General features: G+C 42.4%; 1 protein-coding gene across 1 annotated transcript; it reads right to left on the bottom strand.

Moving 5' to 3' along the window:
- Positions 1 to 1,764: 1,764 nt before the first annotated feature.
- ACAA2 (acetyl-CoA acyltransferase 2) lies at positions 1,765 to 13,546 on the bottom strand. The gene is made up of 10 exons (XM_015848219.2): positions 13,448 to 13,546; positions 10,814 to 10,980; positions 9,820 to 9,948; positions 8,683 to 8,799; positions 7,938 to 8,085; positions 6,609 to 6,784; positions 5,741 to 5,870; positions 3,632 to 3,702; positions 2,956 to 3,110; positions 1,765 to 2,391 (listed from the first exon to the last, which is right to left on the bottom strand). Exons 1-10 carry the CDS (start codon positions 13,539 to 13,541, stop codon positions 2,307 to 2,309), a joined length of 1,272 nt encoding a protein of 423 aa, XP_015703705.1. The 5' UTR covers positions 13,542 to 13,546; the 3' UTR covers positions 1,765 to 2,306.
- Between the last annotated feature and the right edge of the window lie 13,772 nt (positions 13,547 to 27,318).

The following is a 27,318-nucleotide window of genomic DNA, read 5'->3' as shown; positions in this document are numbered from 1 at the left end:
CTTCATTTCCCATAGGCAAGAGAACAGTTCCGTTATTGCTGTATCTGGGAAACAGAGCGTGCTTTGAAAAGTGTGCAAGGATCAGATATTACCATTGTTCTGCTGTTTGGAAGTGCAACATATTGAGCTCCAGTAACCTCATAGGAAGGGATTTCACTTTGGTTTGACAAAGCCCCTCGTCAGAGGTTCTAGCAGGAAATGAACAGGATAAAGATGGAATGATGAGGGTACAAATCGTTGACTTACGCAGCAAAATAAAGTTTCTGGCAGGATGTACAGCGATCTGTGCTGATAACATAAGTTGTCTGGGAAAAGGAATGAATATCATGATGCATTTTGCAGAATGAGCAAGTGCAACTCTACCAGCAAGAAAACATCTGGATTTAAAATGCTTGAGTGATGGAAGATGGGAACAAAACTTTATGTGCAAAATAAAGCGTGTGAAGGGGATTATTCTTTACTATACAGAATCCTAGAATCATAGAATGGTTTGGGTTGGAAACGACCTTTAAGACCAATCCCTTTGCTATAGGCAGGGACACCTCCCATCTCATCAGGTTGCTCACAGCCCCATCCATCCCGGATGGGGGCTCTGTCTACAGAATGATGAGATCTGAAGCAACTGGTACTACACAGGGAAGAAACCTTGGAAAAATGGGCCAGATCTCTGAAAATAAGAGTTCAGTTATAATCCACAGTCAGAAAGGTAGGAAAAATTAGTTACTATAGAAGGAGCCATGAATCCTGATTTATAAAATCCATGTGGCAACTAAATCTTGAACAATGATCCCCGGTAACCCTAACTTATTGAAATACAGTAGAAAGGGGGAAAAAAAAGACTGGCTTTCTGCCTTACAGCAGCTAGATTTTTTATCCACATAAATGGCACTATTGTCATTAAAGACACCAAACCCATAGGAAATGCTAGGAATTGCAATAAGCATATTTCAACAGTTATCCATCCATTCTAACAAGTTGCCTTGACCTGAACTTCTTGCTAATCTTGACATTCTGGTTTTGAATGGCCTCCCTTCTTTCACAATCAGCACAGCCCAGGGCAGTTAGGATTCATAGATAAGCAAAAACATAACAGTAGGCTGAGGATGAAAGAAACTCAAGACTGAAATCTTTGCTACTATTTTTGCCTATGTAGCACAGAAGACAGTACAGAGAAGCACATTCTGTCTCTGACCAGGGATCTGCCCAACTCACTGTGAGCATCCAGCACGGACATCTACACTGCTAGACTGGGGGTTCGACTAGATGATCTGGATCATTTCCCACCTCAATGATTCTATTCTGTGATTCTATCTGAGCATGCTGCTAATGGCTCCACTGCAAAGTGAGCATAGAGGAGTTCAGAGACTACGTTCAGCAATCTCACTTCAAACAAATGTATCCAACGTAATTCACGACCTGAACTCTGCTGCCTGTGAGAGCCAAGGGAAGTTGCTCATATGTGGAATTCTCAGACGAGTTGAGAACAGTCCCCTGTGAGGTTGCTCAAGAGATGAGCTATGTGATACTATCAGAGGAAGTTATGAAACAGGCAGCAGTAGGTACATGGTAACAGCTAACACCACTGCTAGATGCAACATCACCTTCATGGAAGGCTGGTAGATTTGCTAGAGCTTTCTAGAAAGGGCTCAGAAAGTGCCAGTAACTCTGCAGCCAGGAAAAGCAGCATTACCAATAATAAACAGAGATGTACCAAGAGTCACAATTCTCACAGTGGTTTACTTCTATAAGAAACAAACAGGAAGCTCTTTTTATCTGTTCAATTTATTGATCTCTTGAGAGGCACAAGAAAAAATAAATCTCAATTTCTCTTCTGCCTTGCAAAATAGCAGAGTACAATTCGGAGCCATCAGTCTACAATTAACACATACTTCAGATGGTCTCCCATGACATTTTCACACTTCCTGATGATAAAAGAGGCACATGTGCCAGACAACAGCCAAAATTAGACAAGCTGAAGCAGTACTTGCTGAAAAAGCTACATTGCTATTTAAGGCAGATTTGGTGAAAGTTTGACAGGCAATTTCCTCAGGAAATAAGAATTTTGCCTACAGCAATACATTAAACTTGATTGAAAAGAGGCTTTTAAAAAACACTTCATCAGTGTGAAATTATATTGGTATTAGACATTATTGGATCTTCTTGTTTAGAATACAGACCTCTCAGACATTCCTTTATGTTACAGGAATGGTACTATATGAAGGGACTCATTGATGATTTACCATCATAAACGCCAAAGTTTTCCAGAGATCTGGTAATTCAGGCAACACTGCCAGCTCCAGAACCTCTCAAGCTGTGTTCTCGATGAGAAGAGCAATACCTTGTCCACCTCCAATGCAAGCTGACCCAACGGCATATTTCCCACCACGACGCCTGTACCAAAAAAGTAACAGTGAGAATGACCTGTATTCTTAAATCCATAGCAGCAGCAGTCCTGATTTTATAAACAGAAACTAGCTATCAACATTTCAAAAGGTACTACTAATGATTTCTTTTTTTCAAGATGTAAATTGAGGCTTTATGGCTGAGCTCTTTTATTGAGAGTGTTGTAAGCACCAGCAAAATATTCACAGACTGAATCAATGAATCATAGAATGGCCTGGGGTGAAAAAGGACCACAGTGATCATCTAGTTTCCACACCCCTGCCACGTGCAGGGTTGCCAACCACCAGACCAGGCTGCACAGGGATGCTCTGACGATAATGGAGGGGGAAAAGGGAAATAATAAAATGGGAAAATTCAGACTAAAATTGTGCTAAGCATACCAAGCAAGCCAAAACAATCAAAGCTTCTGAAAATGATCTAAAGGAGAAAGGTGATACAAACTCAGAGGACTGGAAGATTTTTAGCCACACAATGTCTGTGTTAAAACCCTTTTGTAGGTGTAAATACAGCAGTGCTGCATTCACTACCAGCAGCTATAAGTCACGAACGTACCTTAATTCATGAACCAGATGAGCTGTGATCCGCGACCCTGAAGCACCCAAGGGGTGACCCACAGCAATGGCACCTCCATTGACATTGGTTTTTTCAGGGTCCAGGCCCAACACTTTTTCAACAGCCAGATACTGAGGTGCAAATGCCTCATTCACCTAAACATGGGAGAAATTATATAACTGCTCACACTGACTCTACAAAAAGCTTTCAGCAGTATGTGCACATGAGATTACATGAGATGCATTTCTCCAAGCCATTCTGAGAAAATATTGAACACTTGTTATGACATGTATTCAGATAACATATAAACAATCACGTCAACAAAACAAACTCACATCCTTCTGGCACACTTGACACAAAACAAATATGTATTATACTTTATTAAAAATAAAAGAGTTCTGATGCATGTGTTTATGACATACAGCCAACAGAACAGCTTCATGTTGTGGCTTTTATCTTACAGAATGCTATCAAGACTTTTTTGGTCTCCACATGTCTGAGACTTTTGTTATGACCATGCAACCGTGTGGCTGAAACAAGCTGGACAAAGGTCAGACAGGCAAGCAAGGACAGGTGGGCTTGCAGGTATGCGTAAACAACTATCCTGTGGTAACTGGAAACACAGTGAGTACTGCGTTCCTCCTAAAAACCCACTGTCCATATTAGAGACTCTTACCTCTACCAAATCCATGTCCTTCAAAGTCAGTCCTGCTTTCTTCAGAACCTCAGTAATTGCAGGAACAGGGCCTATTTGGAAAATGGTATGCATTGTTAGTTAAATGAAAAATAAATAAATCCTTACAAACATGCTATATGTACCATAGCTTCATAAAGCCTCAGACTGCCTCCCATAAGCCCCTGAGAAGGTAGTGAACTCTGGGTACGTCACTCAGCTGCTCTATTACTGGGGTAAAAGAACTCAAAAATCTAAAAACTATTCGGCAGCCTCATCTACAAACTGCTCAGGAAAGTAAGGAGTGCTATTACTACTGAACAGCTACAATGGTAAACACACACAGGTTTCAAGTCAAGACAGCTGCTAGAGAAAAAAGACCTCAAGAATATTTGCAGGCAACTCCTCCTCTCCAGTCCTCTCAGCTTCAGCTTATTCTTTCCTCACCACTTGCAGCCTACAGTTATATACAAAAAGAAAGAGACACATGTTGAGGGGTCTGGCAGTCATGTGTTTACTTACAGGTACTGATGTTTTCATGTTATTGGTAAAACTTAACTATAAAATTTATACTTAAAAAATAAGTTTTCTCTTTTTTTTTTTTTAATTAAAATAAAATAAAAAACACCGCATAACAAAACACTGCCTCAGACCCAGACTGTAACAGCCAACTAAAGAACAGAAATAAGTAGGATTTTTTTGGATAATATCACAGAATTTGTTAATAAAATTGTCTCTGGAAGAAGGCTACAACACGATATAACTCAGCAGGGGAGGCTAATCACAAAGCACAGCTACCTAAAAAAAGAGATATTCAAAGAGAATTTGAAAGGGCTGTTTAGGCATGTGCCTGGGGGTCAAAGATGACAATATTAGATGGGAGCTGATGGCTAGATGAAGAAGAATGATCATAAAACATGACTTACGCGCCTCCCTACCAAGAAATGATGCTGACAACACAGCTCAAAGAATAAAAAACATAAAAATGAGTAAATGAGCCAAGAGACGAAAACATTAAAAGAAGAAAGGGCTCAGGTCAAAGCTCAGTGGATCATTAGAATGGCTTAGCCTTAATACCAGACCCTAAATGTTTCCCTTTATAGACTGATTTTAGTATGCTCATTATGTGTGAGAGTAATGGGAAGGTCTCCTTTGGACAATACAGAGACCATCAGTGACAGCCAAGGGGACTTCCCTCCCCAGCCTCTTATTCTAAATAATGCATTCTATCACTTACACATTGTCTGCCCAACACTATCAGTATGTGAAAGGGTAGCTGCTCTGTCTGAGCTCCTCCGTTCTCTGATCTGTTGCTGTCATGTCTATGAATCTCATCTGTTTTTTTTCAGTTGCTGTGGAGTTAAGGACTGAAAACGCCGCTCCTCCATATGATTTATGAAGTTTTTAAACAGGCTAAAAGAGTTGCCTGACCTGCAAACAATGGTCTGGTTTACAAAGCACAATGATACCATGAAGCCCAGCGAATGAAACCCTCCCTCTGCATTTGCTTTGAAGGTTGGCTTAGTCAGATACCCTGAGCAAGAAAGCAAATCTGACAATGCCTCATTTGCATTTGTACTGACACATGAAACCAGTCAACAATGACTTCTCTGAAGAAAACAGCAGAAAGGAAAAGTAATGCTGGGGTACAATGCTGTCTGCAAGCTCAAGAGAAGGGAAAAATCCAGGCGTGTCTGGATCAGCTTTGAAGGTTTGTGTGCATTAACAACTTACTTGATTAGAAAACATAAAATATGAGACTAGGAAAAAGTGATTACCAGAATAACATCTGATATTGGAACCTAGTCTCAATTTAAGGGGTAGATAGAGCCAGTTCTCCTTCAGCAAAACAACTCATAACTAAACAATAATGGGAATCTATGGCAAATTTCAGGAGAAAATCTGTTTTTTTGTTTGTTTTAAATGAGAGCATACCTATTTTCTTGACTTACTAACAAACAGAATAAAGAGGGGTGGAAAGTGGTGCAAGGACTGTTGTTTGATGCTAACACTGTAGGTCAGGCACTGCATGTACTCCCTAAAATGCCCAACAGAAGAAGAGCTTAACTCTGCTTAGTGATATGAAAGAAAATGTGTTTTCTTGCAACTTACCAATGCCCATTATGGAAGGGTCACAGCCAGATGAGTGGTAGGCAACTATTCTTGCCAGAGGAGTGAGGCTGTGCTTTTTAAGTGCTGATTCGCTGGCAATAATGACTGCACCAGCTCCATCACACACCCCCTTGTAACAAAGAGAAAAACACTCTTAGTGGAGAGAGTACAAACAAACAAAAATTTTAAAAATATATTTAAAAATAAAAATAAAAATCACATTTTAAACTAAAAACATGCCTCAAAAAAAACCGAGTCGATGACAATGTTGTTAAAATGTAATAAACTGCTGTATTGGTGTTTATTCAAAACATACAGTGATTTTTCACTATCCTGTGTTCTATGAAAGTCAAAGAGATGAACAGATGATTAATTAATTTTAATGTTCCAGAAAAATAAAATAATATTTTTCCACCTAAATCTCCCTTACATTAGAAACATAATTCTGTATATTTGCAGGGGCCCTGTTAATATTAGATAATGGATGTACAATTAATCATAAAAGATACATTACAGACACTCACACTGAGTATGATCTATTATATGATTATTATATGAGTGAGTATGATCTATTTTAGGCAGGAATTTGGATTATACGATTACAACAATCATCATTCTGGCCCAAAGAACATTAATCAATTAATTAAGATAACGACTGGAAGAGAAACTGTCCCTAATGACATGATGCTAAGCTCTCAGTCTGCTCTGAGCAAAAGCATAACGTGGTTTGGACTCCAGAGGATACTAATTGTGCTACAAAGACGAGCAGCAGCATGCCCAATGAGGAAATGCATGATAATGCAGGGACAACAAATTAGGAGAGCATTGAAGGTGACACCATCATAATCCAAGGCAGTGACGTACTCACTGAAGCATTTCCAGCAGTGACTGTCCCATCCTTTTTAAAGACAGGTGGGAGTTTTGCCAGCTGTTCCAGAGTGGTCTGGGGTTTCGGGTGCTCATCCTTTTGAATGCTTTCCTTCCCTTTTTTTGTTTTCACTTCAATTGGTGCCATCTCAGCATTAAAATGACCAGCATCTTGAGCTGAAACCACAAAAAGAAAAATAAAAAGGTCTCTTACAAAAATAGCAGGAGATGACTGCCCTACATGACCAATAATCCCATTTCCATGTGGACACAACTTTTGATCTGTTTTAGCTACAACTTTAGAGACCGTGCTGTTTATGCTTCATTTTGATTAAATAAGCCATTTGGGGGTTTACTGTTTAGTTTTTAGAACACAACAAAGACTGCACAAACATTCCAAAACTTTTCCAAAGAATGTGCTATTTCAAGTTCAAATAACTAAACTTCTCTCCCTTCTTAAACCACTAGATTTATTTTCTGTATACACTCATGTATTGTTGCCTCATTCTGCAGCTCTCAGGCTTATCAGAGAGCCGAGAAGCTCTAACTCTTAGAAACTGTCATGTTTGATGTTGTTTGGCTACCTCTGGCATTTTTCAACAAGTTTAACAGGATCCTTTTCTTCCCAGAGTAGCCACAGGACTGTCTCTGTAATGTGAATGCACAAACAGAACTAAAATCAGCAAGCTGGAGTCTTATACATCATACATAAAACATGAAAGAAGCAAAAGTCTCTTCAGTGGCACAATTTGTAGTGAAGGCTCCAGGAATTCATTTACATCAGCAGGAAGAGATAAAAACAGCACTTCTACTCCCATTAAAAAAATATTAAGTCTACTTTCAAGAGTTGCAGCTGTTAAAAATCAACATTATTAGAATCTAAAAGTATGCTTAGATCTTTCCTTCTTATGGGTTGCAGTGTATGTTGGAATACATGAAGATCATTGCACATCCTACTTTCCTTTACCCTACAATCCTGTTTACACTAACAATCAACTGCAATAATGCAACATCTCTGAATTATGGCTTTGGCCATTTAAAGTGTCCAGCAAACAGCTTAAATGCAGGTCCTGAACAAATATTCCCTCTCCAGATACATCTTCAGATTCTGTTTGATCTAACTGCTCAGTCAATTCCAAATCAACCCTGCTGAAGTGCACTCTTTCTATCACACAGCAAAGTACAGCATGAATTAGCCTCTCCAAATCAAAAGACAAATGATGCTAATGTGCATGAGCTATATAAAATTTTAAAATAATTTGAATTGCTGCTAAAATCAAGATTTGAAACTGGTCCCAAATAAAATACTTCAGTTCCTACATTTACTAACCAGCTTTGCATCTCTGTTGTGTTTTCAGTGCGTATCGGTCACAGTCCTCTCGTGTGATGCTGTGTTTTGCAGCCAGATTTTCAGCTGTAATTGCCATTGGGATTTTAACATACGTGTCAGTTAGACCTTCCCACAGTGTGTCTTCCAACTGCAAGGAATGTTATTTAAAGAACATGTTAAAGTAGAGCAATATTATCATTTATTATTGTTAATTTCTAGTTATCCCACCAGCCTCTTGGGAACTACCATCATCTTATAAAATTATCCCAAGTCACCTACAGATATTTTACATAAATTAGAACAAAGACACCACAAAGCAGTATGCAAGTTCTCATCTGCTATTTTAGTTTATACCAGGTCCTAGAGTGGTTCTTTCCACTCACACATGGCCGAGATGTATGGGAGAAGCCTTTATGCTGTAGACAGTACTTTGATGGGATGCACCAAATGAATTACACTTTGGCTCTAGGAGTTTACTAACACATTTACCTTGGAAAAGGAATTCAAGCACTGTTTTAGAAATGGGAGAAAATCGGCATTCTTAATAAAATTACACGAATCTACTATTTTGGTGATGTTTGAATACTGGATATGTCCTATGAACATCTAAATCTGGATCTAACATCCAACGAATTCACTTCCAAGAGCAAGAGTGTAGTGCCTATATGGCTGAACAGGAACAGCGTATGTTCCTCCATAAATACAACTTTATTTACGGAACAGAAATTGTTAAAAAATATCAGACCTTCAGTTCTGCTCCTAGCCTGGTTCCAAATCGGATGTTTCGAACTGCATAAGGCGCCTGGCTCATGTTTTCAGCTCCACCACACAGAACCACTTCTGAGTCATTAAGGCAAATTTCCTGTTAACAAGAACAAAGACCAATAAACCCAAAGACCTAGGATGTAGTGCTAGTTTTGTAAGGTAGTAACAACTGTTTCACAAAAATACATTGCAATCTATGAAGGCACACACAGAATGAACTCCTGCTTGATATACTTAGAAAAGTTTTACCATTCCATAAGGATTGGAGTCTGGCTCTGTCTTACACACTCCTCCCTTCACCCATCAGTGAGGAACACACATACCAGTGAAGGGGAAGAGAATTTGGGTTCACCTACATGACAGGACTGAGAACCTGATGGCATCTCCATGGTTGTATGGTTAGGCTAACAGATGTTTGAGCATATGGATTTGTTTTGGCTTGGTTTTAAATATCCCTGCCACAAAACCAAAGCAACTTCAAAAAAAAAAAAGAGTTTTAGAAAACACCGGCCAAGTAAATTGTCAAAAGAAACCCCAACCACACACTAATTCATCACTGCTAGAGACTGCAGAGCCTGAAGGTCATAAACTGCAAACGGACAACCTGACCACTAAAGAATTCTTTAAATGATTCACCTAGTTGCTATAAATTATCATACCCATGAAAGAGTTTGGGTCTTTGAAGGAAGAAACACTTGAAAAGCACAGATTGCTGCTCACATAGCCAACTAGTTGGGAATATAAACAATGGGCAAAAGATAAAAGCCCTCATCTGTGGTTCTGACGCCCAGTAATTTTAATTCATGCCAACAAGATCACAAAACACAACCACAGCACAGCTGAACTCTATCTCACTGGCTAACACTTGTTGCATTCCTTACAGTGAACTCAAAATAGCTACAATTATGATTTTTAAAACCAGCCATCAAAAACGGCACCGTGGAGACTGAACTCTTGCACACAACCGTGCACATACAAGGTGAAGACTCTAGCAGTGGTAGCTAGAAACCCATAGTAAGACTCAAACATACAGTATGTGCTTCTACACACCTCACGTGTTACAGATGTCATAAAAGTTAAACTAATACAGAAATACAGACAAAAAAGAGCTTATTACCTGGCATCCATTAGCAATGGACTGGAAACCAGAGCCACAGAGCCTGTTGACAGTGAGGGCTGGAACTGGGATAGGGACTCCCACACGTAAACCAACGTGTCTTGCAATGTAAATACCATCTGAAGAGCTCTGCAGGCAGAACAAACAGCAGTTTGTATTATTCCTTTTAAAGTAAGAGGTTTGATCAAAAGTCAAAACGTTGAAGTAAAATTACTGGTATAAGACAGGTGGATATCCAACAGAAATCTTTCTAGTTGTAAGAAGAGTTCTGACTCACCTCAAAAAAATAAACTGATATGATCGAAAAGGACCAATGTGTGAACATGAAAAGGCTGTGACATAAGAGTGAGACACCATGACAAAAATGGCGTTACAGACATTAAAGCTTTGAAGACACCAGCTTCAAAGGTCTTGTGTTTTCTCCCCTTGCTTATTTTCAAGCACATACACAAAAACCAACATAAGACCAGATTCTGACCAGGAAGCAGCAGTTGCTTCAAGACAAATTAGAACTGCTCAGATTGACAGGGGGAAAAAAAAACTCAAAAATATGAAAAACACAGAGATACAACTGCTGCTTTGCAGTCACTGAACTGTGAACTGTTCTAAGTGTGATGTTGTAATTGCACACTGGCCTGTTCTGACAAGATTTCATACCAGCTCAAGGCATGAAAACAGGAAAAACATGCAGGAGATTAGCAGCAAGCCACTAAAGTAATCTGTATGGTTGCAGAGATCAGCCTCTCCTACTTAAAACTGTATCTGTGGTCCTAAAAAAAGATAGCTATGCCTTGCTCCCAACAATGTCCCAAATCATGCAGGGTATGTCCCTTAGACATGAACAAGAAACACTACACTATGAATGCTACTCGCCCATTCCATCTCCACCCCCCGGTTTATTCTTGGCTGCAAAGCAGAGGTAACTATCTATAGGGCCACAGTGAAGGAGATGACTGAAATATTCACCCACCAGCAAAATTTCCATGCTACCAACCTGCATGACATTGCCAACAATTACACTGTCAACGATCTCAGGGGGGACCTTGCCAGCAGCCAGTGCAGCCCGAGCAGCATGCTCTGTCAGATCAGTGGCTGACAAGTTCTTCAGCAGCCCTCCATAGGTGCCAAAAGGAGTCCGCTTTGCTGCGACAATGAATACACCTGCAAGAGAAGCAAGAATTATGCAACTGGACAGAGCAGGGAACAGCTGGTCTGACATGTTTCTTTCTATGAGATAACAATTAGATATGAGATAGCAGAGAATGCTTAAAAAAAATTGTACAGATAAACAGAGAGTACTAGGGAGAAAACAAGCACGTTATCCTCAACTGAATAACATCCTAACTTTGCAAGAACCCAAGCAGCTCAATACAAGTGATGTGGGATGCAGCAATACTTCAGGTGGAGAAAGAATGCCAGAATTGTGTCAGAAGGAAAGGCTGGGATGACTCCAGGAGTATCCCTTCTCCAAGAAAAGGTTTGGAAAAAGGAGATAGTTTGGCTACAGAGCAGACATACTACATCAGATGTTAATGACAGTGTACTACAGGCAGGAAAGGAACATCTGTAAGATCCCACAGTGGACACATCTGTGAAATTATGTTGTTGTGTTGTTGTCAATGCCCTGACCAGAGGGACCCAGGGGGGATTTCAGCTCAAGCAAAGATCTGCTCCAGCCAGAACACCTCCTGCTCACAGCAGGGAGCTGCTGAGTGCCAGCACAAGCAGCAGCAGGCTCTGAACTTTCCCCTAGTTGAACAACAGAGCTCACACGCCCACCTGCAGCTGCCACAGAATGCCTGCTGGTATTTTAAGTAATGCAGGAGAGAAAGATGCAGATAGAAAAATAATTGCAAAGGAAATATCTGCTTATTAATCTGCTGGTGCACATTGCTCTGACTGATTCCAAAGTTTCCCATCCACTGCCTTTGTCGCTCAGTTGTCAGGGTGAGGGTGCTCCTCCATCTCTCATACATTCAGATCCCAGGCTGCATGCTTTACAGGGAAGGACTTTCCAAACTGCTGAAGGTCAGCTTTGTTGCACTGCCAAGTCCTAGCACTGCAATAGTTTTGCTCAGAAGATGATTTGGGAAATACCCTAGTGCAGACTAAGCAAGAACTGCAGCTTCAAGGACAAGGAAGAATGTGAAAAACAACATGGATTTTTAAACCATAAAAATAGGAAAACAAAACGATCCCTCACACTTAGATGCTGCCCATGGGCTTATTTCTACAGTACTGGGGAGACCTTAAAAATAAGTCTCTGCTAAGCACACTGCTGCTATTCCCTAAAAGCACTGATATGCTGGCTATTCAAAAACTTTAGGACACAGCACTTATTTTCACCAAGGAATAAGTATAAGTAATATTGAACCATAGAATGACTTGGCTCAGAAACAACCTTAAAGATAACGCACCCAAAAAGCCCACTCTTCAGGTTTTTAAGAGTAGCCACTAAAATATGTGTCTCTGAAGAAGTCCCTGTGTGTTCAGATGTCAAAAAGGAATGAAGGCAGCGCTGCAGGCTTGGAACAAACACTACAGATCTACCTTCACATGCACACAGTGGAGCAAAACAAGACTGCCTGCTATACCCACTGTTGTTTTTCACTCATTTAATCATAAGTCAAACCCTGTTTTAAAGGCCCGCTGATGTTCCTAAGCCTGCTCTCACAACAGCACAGTCATGACCACTTCACTGAATCCTGCTCATCTCCTCCATAATTGTGCCCACACAGCTGCTGCCAGCACAGGGTCCTGACCAAGTCAGCTGAATTTTCTCTCCTTTTGACCAGCAGGCTGGGTATCTGCACTGTCTGCTGACTCACACAGCATGGCTCTACAAACAGACCAGGGTTGGGGACTTTGCACTTCAGCCCTTGTTTTACAACACCTCTCTTTCAGCCCCACTGCCCACATCTCCCAACTGCTAGGGGGGAATCAGCACAAAACTGATTCCAGACAAAGGGAGAAAACAAGGACGAACTAGCAAGGAAAAGAAGGAAACCACAACCTCACCCAGCAGTCAAATAACGCCAAATTCAACCAATTACAATAGGGTTTGGAGTGGCATTACTCTGATTTTGGATGATGGGAGATACAGCTCCTGAAGACGCTTCTGAATTGCAGAAGGAAGCAACAGGCAGACGAGTCCTGTGTAAGGAAGGACCTGGGCCTGTAGCAGCAATTACCAAGTGCTCTTCAATTTGCACTGCCCTACAATACTATGGCTGTCTCTGAGATGCATGAAAGCAGATATTGCCACATACATATGGATCTGGAAAGCAGAGGTCACCCTGACCCCGTATCAAAAGTTCAACTGAAAAAACATCAGAGTTTTAAGCACTCACTGCCTGAAACTGGATCACAGAATCATAGAATGGCCTGGGCCTCAATGATCACCTCATTCCAACATCCCTGCCAGCGTGTTTGCAATAGGTTGATACCAGAGGCAAAGGAAGACATTTCCAGGCCCTCACCCTAACAACACCCCCCGGGGTGCCTACAGCGGGAACCCCCGGCCCAGGCCGAGCTCAGAGACCCACAAGGGGTGGGGAGCCGCCCGATAAGAGCCGAATGGCACCGAGAAGACCCGAAAAGTGCAGAAAAACATCGACAAACCGCTCACCTCTGAGCAGCGCCATGCTCCTCGCTGATCCCCTTTGCCTCCTATACCGCCCGCACCGCCACGCCCCTCGGCTCCGCTCCGCCCCGCCGCACATTCGCCAAGCTGCGAAGAGAAAGGCGATGATTGATTGACGCACAGGCGCCGCTTATAAATCTGATTTTATTTATTCGTTTCCGAAGTTATTTAAATCTGACTTAATTTCTGTCCTTCCTCTCTTGCCACCCGCGTCCAGCGACGAATCGGCTGTGGGGAAACAGCGGCTCGCAGTGTGTTGCCTAGCAACGGCAGTGGAGTAGGCCGCAGGCGGAGCGGCCTGCGGAGTGGTTGGTGCCTCCAGAAGGCCTCTGCTTTTAAGTCAAAAAAACAAAAAAGCAAGTCTTCCTTAGTATCACTCCCTCACATTTCCCCTCTCCCCCCCCTATGGATCCCAAGGTCCTCTATGGTCCCCACACTCTCCTGTGCATTCCCACAGAGCATGACAGGCCACCCCACCCCATGTGATTTTGTACAGGAGTTTGTTTTTGGCTGAAAGTGAGTTGCTGTTTATACTGAGCTTCATATGTAAACAGACTTAGGACATCAATTGCTGGCTATGTTTTTCAGCATGGTTTCTTGCTTCTGCTCAGAATACCTTATCAGAGATATCTCCCATGGAGCTCATCCAGAACACCCTGCAGACCGCTGGCTAAGGAAATATCCATCTCTGTCAGTAAACTTATTGTATTGTCTTTTTGGCTGTTCACTTGAAACTCACTACTACTCTGCAGCCAGGGATCGCAGCTTCTCCTTTTCAGAACAGCACCCAAAAGGTAGCTCACAGGGCCCTTAATATCAGCCAAAACATATAACCAGCTACTGAGAGATGCTCTAGAATGGGTGCTACAAACAGAACCTTTAATTACCTTTGCTCTTTTTGTCTTTACTCAGTAGCACAGAAAACTCAGTACTGCTTTGCAGCCCAACAGATATTTCTAGTTACAAGCTATGTATTTTTTTCATGTTTTATTTGCCGTGTGCATAAAGACTGCAGATAGAACCTCTTAAAAAAAAAAAAATAATAATAATAAAGCACTTTGCAGGGGAATTACCATAGCTGGAGGGTTGAGAATTAGAGGTCTTTATAGATAAACCAAATTGTCAGTCATTTAATCTGATTACAGGTGAAGCTATATTTCTTTTGATGGGAAAGGTGACCCATCTCTTACAGACTGTGATTACAAACATGGAGTGTACCTGCATCCCTTCTAGTGAAAACTATAGGCAGTTATCAGAGTAGATCAGTGAGAATATCTATGTTTTACGTTGCCAGGAGCAGTGCTGCAACCCTCAGTGGTTTTTGTTCTCACAGCCATGAACTCTGCATGGGAAAGAGCTAATCAGTCTGCTCCAGTGGCATTATTCCCACTCAGACCTTTATGTGGGCAAACAAATCTCTCCACCCTTAACAACTCTGGTCACTGAGAGCACTTATGTTTTCCCTCTCTTACTCCCTCTCTCCCCAAACTTTCCTTTCTTCTCCCTACACCTTCTAAGACCATTCTGTTCATTCTTCCTTAAACAATTTGACTGCAGTCAACAATAGGGGTCAAACAGCTGCTCTTCAAGTTGCTGGATCTCAGGAGATTCTCCTACATTAATCAAACTAGTGAGATCACCAAGTGATTCTACCTTTATAGCATTTTTCCTAAGCTTTGACTGTGGTTCCCTGTTAGGTTCTGTGACAAAAACTTAGTCTCCGTTAACTCAAAGCACACATAGGCATTGCAGCTGGCGGAGAAAGCCCCATTTTATCTCAAAGTGATAAGCCCATGTAACAGCTCAGTCAGATAGCTTTTTGCTGCCTGTTTTCTTCACTGGTGTTGCTCTGCTTCCCCAGTGCAAATCTTCAAAAGCAGTAAGCACTGAGTATTTTCAAAACAGGAACCACCATCCAATTGCGTGCTAGTTTCCACTAATGTCAATGCTTTTGCTGTCAGGAGAACAATTGCTTTCACTTGCTGCCTCTAATAACCCCTCTATATTTCACATGCCAACACATAATCTATAGACCTGGGTAGCATGTAAGCCCTCCCCATCATAGTAACACATTAATCACTAGCTTTCTTCTGCTGCAGTCACTCAGCATACCCAGTCCTAGGTGGTTATGCCACATTCACCAGTATGTGACATGAATTTCAGTCTGCATTCACCATAACCACCTCATTATTGGTGATGGGGGTGAACAAGGCAGAATACCAGTGTCTGCACGCTGTGGAACAGCTGACCTGCTTATAAGATGCAGGTCTTTACATCCTAACCTAGCCCTACAAAGCATCTTTTCCTCTTCTTTCATCCACCTTTAGTTCCCACAGGCCTTCATTATGAAGATTTCAATTGATTGCTGCTAACATACACTTGAGTCCAAATATCTCTGCTATTCATAGCGAAGCGCTCATTCAGCTAAATGCTTGGCTGTGTCAGTACTCCTTTGATCAAACTGAATAAAAGACTTAACCAGGTGTTCCTCAAAGCCCCAGGTCATCAGAAGGAATTCAACAGTACAGGGATGACATGCAGAAATAAAATCTCTCTGAAGTATGCAGGATAGATGATGTCCAGGTTTCCAGCAAACAGGAGGAAAGATTTTGCCAAAGGAGGATGTTATCTGCCTTTAGAAGCCTTTCAAAGGTATCCTGCTAAGTGGAAGGCAGGGAGAGGCATGTATGTGTGCCTAAGTAAGACTGTTCTTGTGCTGCACGGAGCAAAGCATGGGCTGCACAAAGACACATTACTTCATGGTGGTATTTCTCTTGCTCTTATGCAATGCTGCAGAGATTTTCCACCTCTTCTCAGAGTCTTCAATATAGCTTGAGTAATGCATGGCTTTACAGCTGTGTTTTTGCCACAGTAATAAGGGGTTCTGCTCTGTGGGTGCACATGTCTCTTGTTGTGCTGTTCCAGTGCTTTGCCACACACCCTCCTGGCTTTGTCAGCCTCCCACTGCGTGCCGTTTTCTCCACTGTGAAAGCCACCTTCCAACGTGTGAAGCCCCAATGCTGTGTATGACTGATTTAGAGCTCTTACAAGTCCCATTGGAGCAACAGGGGGCACTCTCGCACTGCAGTCTCTGCACGGCCACAATAGTTTCGCCAACGGTGCCTGCAGTCTTATCTGCTCTCTGCCAAGCAATAGTTTGTCACCGTGCGGTTAATTCTCCAGTTTGCAACTTACTGTCAATGCTAAAATATTCCTTGAAAACGGATAGCAATGGTGTGCTCCTCAGCTGTGTGAACTTCCCTTAAGTTGCTTTATGTTGTCTCCAGCTTAAGGACAGACTAGCAATTCATTCCGTCAGTGGCTGAGACCCTTTCATCCCATTTCATCCTTCCCTGCTTCTCTTTCTGCTTTCTCCTGCATATCAGCACTAGTACCAGGAGGGCACAGCGTAAAGAATTTCATCAGCAGATTTGAAAGTAAGCTGTTGAAGCAGTTGCTTTTAGTCCATCTCAGTTCTTTCACATGCAGCATTGCTTGGTGCTGCAATCCAAAGGTGAGAGCACATGGCATCTGCAAAGGAGCTGCCACACATGGCACATCTGCACAGTGAAGCACTGCCTCTTTGCTGCTTAAAGGTGCTCACTGTGGGCCAGCAAGGACAGAACCAGGCCAACCCTGCTGTGCTTCTTTCTTTGCACAGCAAAAGCTTCCCTGGAAAATCCTGTGCCCATCCCATTGCCCGATAGCTCTGCCAGCCTTCTGCCCTTTGCACGCCATTCCCTCACTTCTCTTCTTGCATCTGCTCTGTAGACACAGGTTCTGCTGTTTGTTTTTGCTGCATACCTGCTGAGGAATGAAATGGTATGTCACTTCAGTTACCCTGCAGTGTTTTTCAATTGTGATTCTTACTGATCATACCTATGCTTCCTTTCCTGTGCCTGTCCTTTCCTGAGCATACACACCCATCAGAGGTTACATCTGTGTCCTACAGTGTCTTCAAGGTGTGGCAAATAAGGCTTGGGATCAGCACTCATACTAAGGCCAGATTTTCACAGAGCCACTATCTGTAGCCACACAGTTGTATTTCTGGGTTTGCCATGTGCAACTATCTCATTTGGTGAACAAGCTCCTTAGCTGCCCTCTCTGTCTGATACTCCCTGGACCAGAGAGAGAAACTGAACTCTTCAGGTGACTCTTACAATCATGATATCCTACAGGAAGGCCATGAACCTTGATAAAAAGGCTCCCAGCCCCTGCCTGTAGCTCTGTATTTCACACAAACATGAAATATGGGAACTGTTCTTGGAGCAGACACCAAACAGCTCCCAGCTGAAGGGTCTTGTCTGCCCTCTCTCTCTTTCTGCACAATGCCCTGCCTTAAAAGGCAGTAAGTGAATGACCAGATCATTCCTTACCCTTCCTCCTGGAAATACATGGTGTGGTGATTTGAAATATGCATGTTTCCTTTGGATGAAAAGAGGTTGCCTTGCTGCTTGGACAAGTGCTTCAGTTCCTGGACTAATGGAGACCTGGGAGTGAATGCTGCTGGATGTTCATAAACACACACATTTGGCAGCATATATTACACTGAGAAAAATACCTGGACTGGGGCCTTCATGTGGCTCAGAGGAACATTTACTATCTGCACAATGACAGGACCAAAACTAGCTTTTCCTAAACCACCCTCACCATTCTGAGCTGACCTAGAACAGAGTTATAAGTCAGAGTTATAAGTCAGATAATGGGGAGATATCCAAACCTAAGTGTTCCTGTAAGTGAACTGAAAATCTGCAGCAGGAAGTACTTACATCTATAAAAAATAAGGGTTAAAGTATTGTAATATTTTAAGCCTTAAAGGAGAGCTGTAGTTAAAGTCAGACTGAAATTTTACACCAAATCCTAAGTGAAGAAAAAAAATCTCTCCCTAAAGATGCTGTACTTCCCTTGTCTGCTTCACAGGGAAAGCCCAGTGTTTTGGAAACATCACGAGTCCAAAAACCCAGACTTCTATTTGCTCAAGGATTCTCATGCATTCCTTCCTGCAGTAAAACAAACTGGTAGTCCTCATTGTTAGAGAAACAATGTTTATCTATACATAAACACAAGCTATTTATTAAGAAAAAAGAAAAAAAGGACAAAGTTTAATTTAAATCTTCTACAGTTAATGTAAGCCCTCAGTAGCCTGAGATCCAGCTTCTCATAACCCAGAAGAGCAGAGGCAACATTAGCATCGTCACACTTCTGCCCTTAGCCATGTCCCCTTTGGTGCAAGGCTGAAATGCAGAGGGAGGGCAGGCTGCATTGCAGCAATGCAGGGTACAGACTACCATGCAGCTGCAGGACAACCACTGCCCACCGTCTCCTGTGTAAGCCTCATTGCATTTTGTGTAAACAAGATGATTGCTGCGGAAATACATAGTGTGGAGGAAGGGGAAAACGTGGTGATGCGTGGATGGGGTGGCTTCTTCCTGGCAGTGTTAAGAACCCAGTTGTTCTTGCAAGTGAAAGGCTGTGTCTTGTTGGCTGTACATAAATAGGTCTCCCTCTAGACTTTGCGTGACTGTGACGTACAGGATGAGACCCCGTGTTAGCAAAAGTAGCCGAGCAATGAGGTCAGTACAGGACAATGGGAAAAACTGAACTCTGTTACGACCGACCGTCATGTTGATAAATGCAGCTTCATTGTTTTTTATAAACAAAATTAAACTTAATTTGCTTCACAGTGGCTAAGGTGCCGTTAATTCAAAACCCACCAAATTACTCACTGGACACAGTTAATAGTCAGCAGACCACATAGCCCAGGCTTTGAAAGCATTTAATATTCACTGAAGTGCTGCTTGTATCCAATTATAACTCACTACTTGCCATCTTAATAATTTAAATCTGTCCACTCTTTAGAGAGGGGGGAAAAAAGCACTAATCAAAGACATGAATGCACCTTTTGCTTTTGACAGCATTAAATTAAAACTAAATGGTAGATCTTGAATGAGTTACTCTGCGAGAATAAAGGCATTAATGAGGTAATTTCATTATAGAGGCTCATCCAAGCCTATGTGAAAACAAGGGAAGTAAATGGAGAGGAAAGCCACCGAGGAAATTAGGGTTCCTTCCACACTAATTAATGTTTTGGGGCATTTAGTATAGGCACCAAATTAACTGCTCCAAAGAACTCCATTGAAGAAAAAAAATACATTGTTGCCCTGCCATGTAATTAGAAGACAGTACAAGGAGAACACTTAATGAGTATAAAGCCAGCCTTTAACTTATTCTGCCCAGCTTCTGAAAACATGTCATTGTGGAGGCCTAAGTTTAAGGAAGCAACAGGCGTACAATATAGGATTGTTTAGGTCCTTCTGTTCGGTGAGCTGTAAACAGGTAGCCCTGAATGAGAGACTCTGGGACTCCTGGGAGGCCCGGCTTCCCAGCAAAAAAAGACTTAAATGCATCCAGAGGGAAGTAAAAAAAGGTGAATAGGCCCAGCGCAGCTCGCCCAGTGAATGCTCACTGCTGTCTTAAAAGATTACATGATGTTGTGCCACCCCCTCTCATTGAGTTATCTTTACACTGCTTTTGTCTCCTCTAATTGGAGCTGATGAGGTGCTAATTGGTTGCTTTTTAAAAAAAGCACTGCTTAAGCACTGGCAAGCAGAGTAAGACAGCGTGAGTGGAGTTAATGAGGGCTTAGCACCCCACAGACCTCAAGCAGCCCCACCGCCATGTATAGGCATGCCTTCCTGTCGGTATAAACGAGCACGTGAAGGGACGGGACCGAATTTAGGTATATGTCCACGAGAGGGTTGGTGAGAAAAGGGGCAGCGCCAGGCACGGCACAGCCCGGCTGCATGGCAGGCACCCGGTGGATGCCTCTCTTCGGAATACTTCACGTGGGTTTTGTTTCTGGGCTGACAGTTTCGTGCAGAGAAAGAACATGAAAAAATATCCGATCTGTTGCTGATGCTGCCCAGCGAGAGGCAAAAATAATCCTGCAGGTTTGTTGAACGTGACGCTGCAAATGTACCGGTGAGCACAATCTTTGGTCGTGTCTGAGGCTGCTTACGTGTAGTCACGCAGGCGTGGCACAGAACGATCTTTCAGTATCCAAAAGGCTATGTGTTTTTACATACATGTGATGACTTCGGGGCTCCAGAAGTTGTCCCATCACAGAGCAATCAGGGTTGGAAAAGACCTTCAAGCTCATCAAGTCCAACTATCAACCTGACATCAGGCTGCATCCATTAGTGCTATAGCCAGGCATCTCTTAGACCTCCCCCCATAGAAGGTGGACTTCCCTGCGCAGCTCTAACTAGGTTACATCTTGAATGAAAACTGTCAAGTGTATGAAACACTTATTTAACTGAAGTTCAGCTAAGCTACTACACTGCTTGGTGCTCCCTACTTTCACCTGTCACAAAGTGACTGCAAGATTTACAGACAAGCAGTTGTCATAAAGTCACATAGTAAGTATCACAGATTCATAGAATGGCTGTGTTGGAGGGGACCTTGAAGGTTTACAGTTACTTGGATTTGTGTTTATGCTTAGTAATTCGTATCTCTATTCACATTCTGAACAGGGTTCTGTTCACTCTTACACGTGGGCACTTTCTTTTCTTTCTGTTGTCATGAAAACCAGGGATTTCTTGCAGGCTGGTAGGAAGAAACTTCCCAGAGGATGAAGCTAGGATTAATTCTTGTAAACATTTGTTCCTGGTGCTATCCAACTATGGAAGCTCAGCAAAGCAGAGCTCTTTGCTTTATGAGGCCCCAAAAGATGCAAAGCTAAAAAAATCTTTCGTTTCCCTTTCAGTCTAATTGAACAAATATCTTCCTCCTGCCTCCAATTTATGCACTGAAAAGTCTTCATGTGTTTTCCATGGTAGGTATAATTGTGCCTGCAGAGATCTGCACTCTCATCACGGTTACCTGCTGAGTTCTCACAGAATCCTTGCAGGAGGTAGTACCTTGGGTTTCCTTTGTTTCCCATGGGATTAATAGCTGCTGATTTACCCCTAGCCAGTGTGACTTGGGTTGTAAAATCACATGCTGTGCGTGCCAAGATGTAATCCTTAAACATATTCTACCCTCTTTCCATTTCCTCCTCCAGTTCACTTTTTGCCTTGCTGCTGTTAGGCAAGGTGCTTCCCGGACCCCCTGCCTTCCTAATAAGCATGGCCACAAATTGGTGCACAACGTGGCGAATGTAAATAGAAATTACCTTCATTTTCTGAAGGTGATCCTATTCTTAAGAAACAAAGACAAATAGGCTGGGGAACTTCCCCAGCTCCTAGTGTTCCCAGCCCTATGAGGTGGCAGCTTCATTGCTCTGGGGGCCACTTCATCAGCCGCAGCTTAGGGTTACATACAGAGGATGAATGCAGCCCTACCAACCAGGGGAGCAAGAAAAGTAGGAGCCTCATACCTCAGCCTATAGGATGGCATATCTCACCTTCTGCTAATGAGGAGCCTAAAGTGCCTTGAACCACTTCCCTTTTGGGTCAGTTTGGGTCTGGAAGCCTTTTCGTCTGGAAGTGGTGAGCAGTTTAGTGGTTGCAAAATGCATGTAGTAGATGTCATGTGGTAAAGGCAAAATCACATTTCTCATTAATGTCGCACCTGCTAGAGCAGAAGTGTCTTTCTGTTTCTGCTGAAACCCATTGCTTGGGTTACTTTCAGGTCAGATCGCATGTGAGTCCGAACCAGTGGCTTCTGCCTCCAACTGATGAGAAGTCTCTCATCTCTGACCACTGAGGGGATTTCTTAGCTGTCCTTTCATGTTCCCAATACAGGGTAACAGCACCTGCTATAGAAAAAAAAACCCACTTCCTCACAGCCACTGCCATCAGCAATGCCTGCAGGGAATGCAAGTAGCAGAGAAGAGCTGAGTGTTGCTTCTGCTTCAGGCAGTAGTCTCGATGAAACTAAATTGAACAGAGCTTTTATTTGACTAGTTATCCCTTTGGGTACCAGCACTGCTGAGAATTCCTTCCTGCTCACACATAAGAGCAAAAGCGTGCAGTGCACATTCTTATGCTGAAAATGATTTGGATGGTCCTCTATCCAACAAGTAATGCTTTAGGGACCAATCATTCCTTAAATTATCTTATCCATTACAAATGAACAGCTATATTGCATTAGAGAAACAATGAAGTAACTAAAAACATGCCCAGCGGCTGAAGGAAGGCCTGCTGTCAGGAGGCAGACAAATACAATGGGGAAGGCAGAGAGGTTAAGTAAAATTAATGAGATAACAGGAACGTAGCAGAGGTGAGGTAAATAGTGTGGGACAGACACCTGACAGGTGAGAAGGGCTCACTAAGCAGAACAGAAGCAGCAGTGAGAGCAGTGGGTGGTTCCTGTTGTGCTGCAATGAGGATCACACGATCTGAAGTAGCCAAAAGTCCAAAGCTGGAGATGCTTCTGTGTTTTTCATGATTCACTTTCAGGTCATTTGCTTTAGAAAATTCTAAATCTGATGACTTCTGACGCTCAAAGCAGTTCAGATGTTTCCAAATCAGTTCTGCTCAGTATTCAAAATGCTCAATAAAATGACAGAAGAGCTGACTGAATGTTGTTACTTTGCAATCCTGAAACTGAATAAAGCACAAAAGGGAGGAGGGTATGAGAGGGGCTGAACTGTTGTGCAACTCCAGTTGCCTCTTGGTGACCAAAAAAGGATTCTTGTGTGGTGAGATGCACCCACCAGTTTCCAGCAGATGTTTATGAAAGCTAAAACTATAATTAATTACCACCGTGGGGTTTCTGCAGCTTTAGGCCACATTTAGGTTAAGTCATTTGACTTTTGAAACATGTTAAGCCCTCGGCACTTCATTAATTCTTGTGCCCATGGATTTAGCCACCCAATTTATGCATCTTTTTGAAATCTAGCCTCGTCTACTAAGCAGGTCATAGTTGATGACAAAGCATTATTTCTAAGGTTTAGTCTTGGTCTGGGAATAGAAATTAGCAAATTATGTCTCCTCTTTTATTTTTTCTAGATCTGTGATAGCATCCCTGAGCTGGCGTCTGAGAAAGCTGGTGTATGCTTTGCCTTTATCTCATCTCTGTACCTTCACTAACCAGCTGTTTATTGTGAGAATTTGAGTAAATAGGAACCTAAACATTTATGAACAGTGTAAATTATTTGCTTATATATTATTATTATTATTGTTGTTGTTGTTGTTGTTGTTATTGTTGTTATTATTATTATTATTATTATTATTTTCTGTGTCATTAACAGTAAGTTTTTCCTCAACAGATGTGCTAAAAAGTCCTGCAATCATTTTGAAAGCCAAGGGCTTGCTGAAGAGTATCTGATACCCGTTGTGGAAGCTACAAAGCCTCACCATAACCTTGTTTGCGTGTTTCCCACCTCTTAATCTGTGCAATGTCTCAGTTAACCCCAGGGTTCATTTGTTACCCTTGGTAAAGTTTTGGCTGGTATGTCTGCCAGATCAGGTGCTGAACTGAGAATCAGGTTAAGCTGAACACTGATATATCAGTGTTCCAGTAGGGCTGGGATTCTGAGACTGCCTAAAACCACCAATATGAATAAGAATTAAAGTACCAACATTACTTTGCAGCCTGAGCTCTATTCTATTCAGCCAGGCAGGATGTTTTTGTTTGTTTCACACCAAGAACAAATACCGGTGAGCCTCCCAAGTGGTTTTTGGCACATCTGAAAGCTTCCTGTAGGCTCACTGAGCAGTCACGTGCAATAGGGCAGTAGGCACCATAGCACTGTGTGGGAGACATGCAGCCAAAAGCAACAACACGGAACCCTTTCTGGAACAAAATAGCTTCACCATAATGTTTGAACCCTACATTATGACTATGACTATGATGATTATTCCAGGGGCTTTGATGTTAGTCCAGGCCAAGGGATCCAAAAACATAGTGTGAATGTTGGGTTTTCCAGGTGAACTTCTTTATCTAAGTATTTTACAGTTACTTTTTATTTTTTGCATTTAAAATAACCAGAAAATAAAGAACTTTCATTGTCCTTTTTTGTCCCTGGCTCAGCCTGTAGGGCATTTTCACTTGCAAAGAAAGTATCACAACACTGCTCAAGTACTTTAACCTTCCTGGAAAACAACACTTGATGGGTAAGACACTATTGTGATTCTTTCAGTTGGAACTGTGAAATAGGAAGAATAAAGCAAAGCAAGGCTTATCACAGGAAACAGGCAGAAATGAAGGGAATCTGAGAGTGACCTGTCCTGCTCAGGGCATGGAGGCTGCTCCCAAACAGTAATGTGGCCTTGTCAGCTTTCTCATTAGGTACTCAGCAGTTGCAACAAATGCAACGTTCCCAGTTGTGTTTTGCATGAATTCTACCTGCAGTTGTTGTACCAAGTGCTTTTGTTAAAGACCGTTATCCTTTTTACCAACCACCTTCAGCACAACTGGCTTTTTATGGCAGGTTCTACAGCATGTATGACAGAGAGTGGAGTGTGTAAATTCCCCCCGTGCCCGTAATGGTGGTCTGATGCAGAACAGCCTGCCTCTATGCAAAGGCTACACATGACAATAGCAGAGGGAAGGCAACATACCTACAGTGGGTGAGCATTTCCAAGTTAGCTGTACCTTCATTCCTGATGCAGGGAGTGCCCAACTGTTAAGGTACATCATATGACAGTGTCACCCGATGGATGCAAACAGTAGGGAGCACTTGTTTGTTGTAAAAAAAGTTGTGCAAAACACCCATGGTTGTTTTGGTTGTTTCTCTCAGTCTGAAATGAAGAAGAAATCAAAATAAATCAGTAAGATACAAATGAACTGAGAAAGCATTTCATGTGTACATAGCTCCCAAGTGAAAAATGAAAGCTACATGTCCAGCCAAGCAGCTGGGATCTCCTGGCCGTGCCCGTGATGTTAACTCTCCATGCCTGAGGTGTGAGGAGAGCCCCCTGTGCACAGTGTTATGCCCGAGCACAGTATGCAGCCCATGCTGCCCAGCTGGCATCGCCCCAGCCCAGCAGGGCCCACGGATGCATGCGTTAGCAGCCGCAGCTACAAGGACACCAGCAGCCTCACAGTGAGGGCGCAGCAAAATCCCTCGATGACGACTGAAGCAATTTCAGCTCAAAAGAAAAAATAAAACCCAGGCTTTGCCCAGCATCATTGTTTTGGACTTCTCTTGACCTCGCTCTGCGGAACGCTCCCGCTGGAGCCCAGCTTTCTGCCCAGCATCCCGGTGATGACCAGTTCTGCAGGCATTTGCTTCTCGCACCGATTCGCAGGGTGGAAGAGCTGCCTGCCCTCCCACCCCAGCTCCAGCAGCCCTCTGCTCGGGTTGCCCTGGAGACAAAGCTTCCTGTGCGTAATCCAAGCTTATCCAGCTCCTTATCCTACATGTGACCCTTAATTACTTGCTAAATTAGAATGGTTTTCTGAAAATCACAAGGGGAGGTTAATATGTTCTTCCAGAGCTGGTCAAGCTAAGATGACACTAAATTCACAGGGAATTCAAATTACATGATCCCTGAAGGCGTCTCTTTCAGAAGGAAGATGAACTTTCCCAATAGGAGGCAGTGTGCCATGATAATGCTTCTGTCACTCACTTTCCTTGTCCTGCTTGTCTAGCTACAGCTTAATCTGGTATGAACAATGTAGTAAGTAAATATCAGGTTGATTAATTATGGTGCAAGACTCAGTAACTGCTTGTCTTCTATAATTAACACGGTCATTGAAATCAAGTAACACGCTTCATACATGGATTCCTGGACTAAAAGAAACAACACAGGAGAATCCTCAAGGCTGTCACAGGGAAAGTGAGGAAATAACAACAGAGGGTCAAAATATTAATTATCTCTTTAAAATGGCTGTAGATTTTAAGATGTTCCTCATGCAAGAAGTGACCTTACTAGTTCTGCATGTCCTCAGGGAGACAAAACAGAGTTGCTCTGTAAAAATATTACTTCTGTTTTCTGGAAGCACACCTTTCTTTCACCAATGTGATAAATGAAATCGTAAGAAAAGGAGCACATCATGCAGATGTACTCACCCACTGAATTCTCACTTCCTGCTCAGAATTCAAGACAGCATGTTTCAGTACTTTGCCACTGGCATGGTAAGCAATGGCTCCCTCAGCACTTTTTAGAGAGGCAACGCCATGACCTCATTTTTTTTATTTATCCACTTTCTTTTTTTCATTTTCTTTCTGTTCTGTGTTTGAATTCACACATTATTTGCAGGACAGCACTGAAGGAAGTTCTAACAATTAAGTGACCATTTTTGTTTCCTTAGCAGGAAGGAACTCCATGAGCTCAGCACTGAGCAGCTTGAAGGGATCACTCGCTTTCTGAGCACTTTGAACACCTCTCCCAAAAGTTCTGATTTTCACAGGAGCACAGAATTTTGAGACTCCTTCTAAAATACAGATATATATGAGATATATAACTATGTTATGTACTTTACACTCCCTTCTTTCAGTTTATGCATTCATACTACAAGGATGGAAAACAAGGTCACTGACGTTCAGTGATTTCCCTCTGCCTTCATGTCCTCCATACAACATTATGAAAAAGCCAGGGACCTTCCTGGTACCACTGCCTTCTTTGGAGGAGAGTCGGTTCAGAAGCGTGGGCCAGATTTTCATACTCATTACAGAAACCTCATGGCTACCATAAGAAAAGAGACTAAATGCATAAATAAATGAATGGAAAGCACGGGGTCTGGTGACACAGATTCCCCTGGGGACAAAGGAAAGACACAGTTACCATTCTCTCTCAGCCCAGTGAGGACATGTAAAGGAACCAGCAAAGTGTCACATCCTCTGCTATCCCCTTGTGTAGATCAGACCAGAGAAGCATAGAAAGGAAGAATATGCTTCATATAAATAATCTTTTTAAGTGCTTGGCTACAAAGCAGCAGCAAGCTGTGACCGGTTTCTCTCACAG

The sequence above is a fragment of the Coturnix japonica genome, chromosome Z (genome assembly GCF_001577835.2).
Source record: "Coturnix japonica isolate 7356 chromosome Z, Coturnix japonica 2.1, whole genome shotgun sequence".
Lineage (NCBI taxonomy): Eukaryota > Metazoa > Chordata > Aves > Galliformes > Phasianidae > Coturnix > Coturnix japonica.
This window is presented reverse-complemented; position numbering and strand designations above follow the sequence as displayed.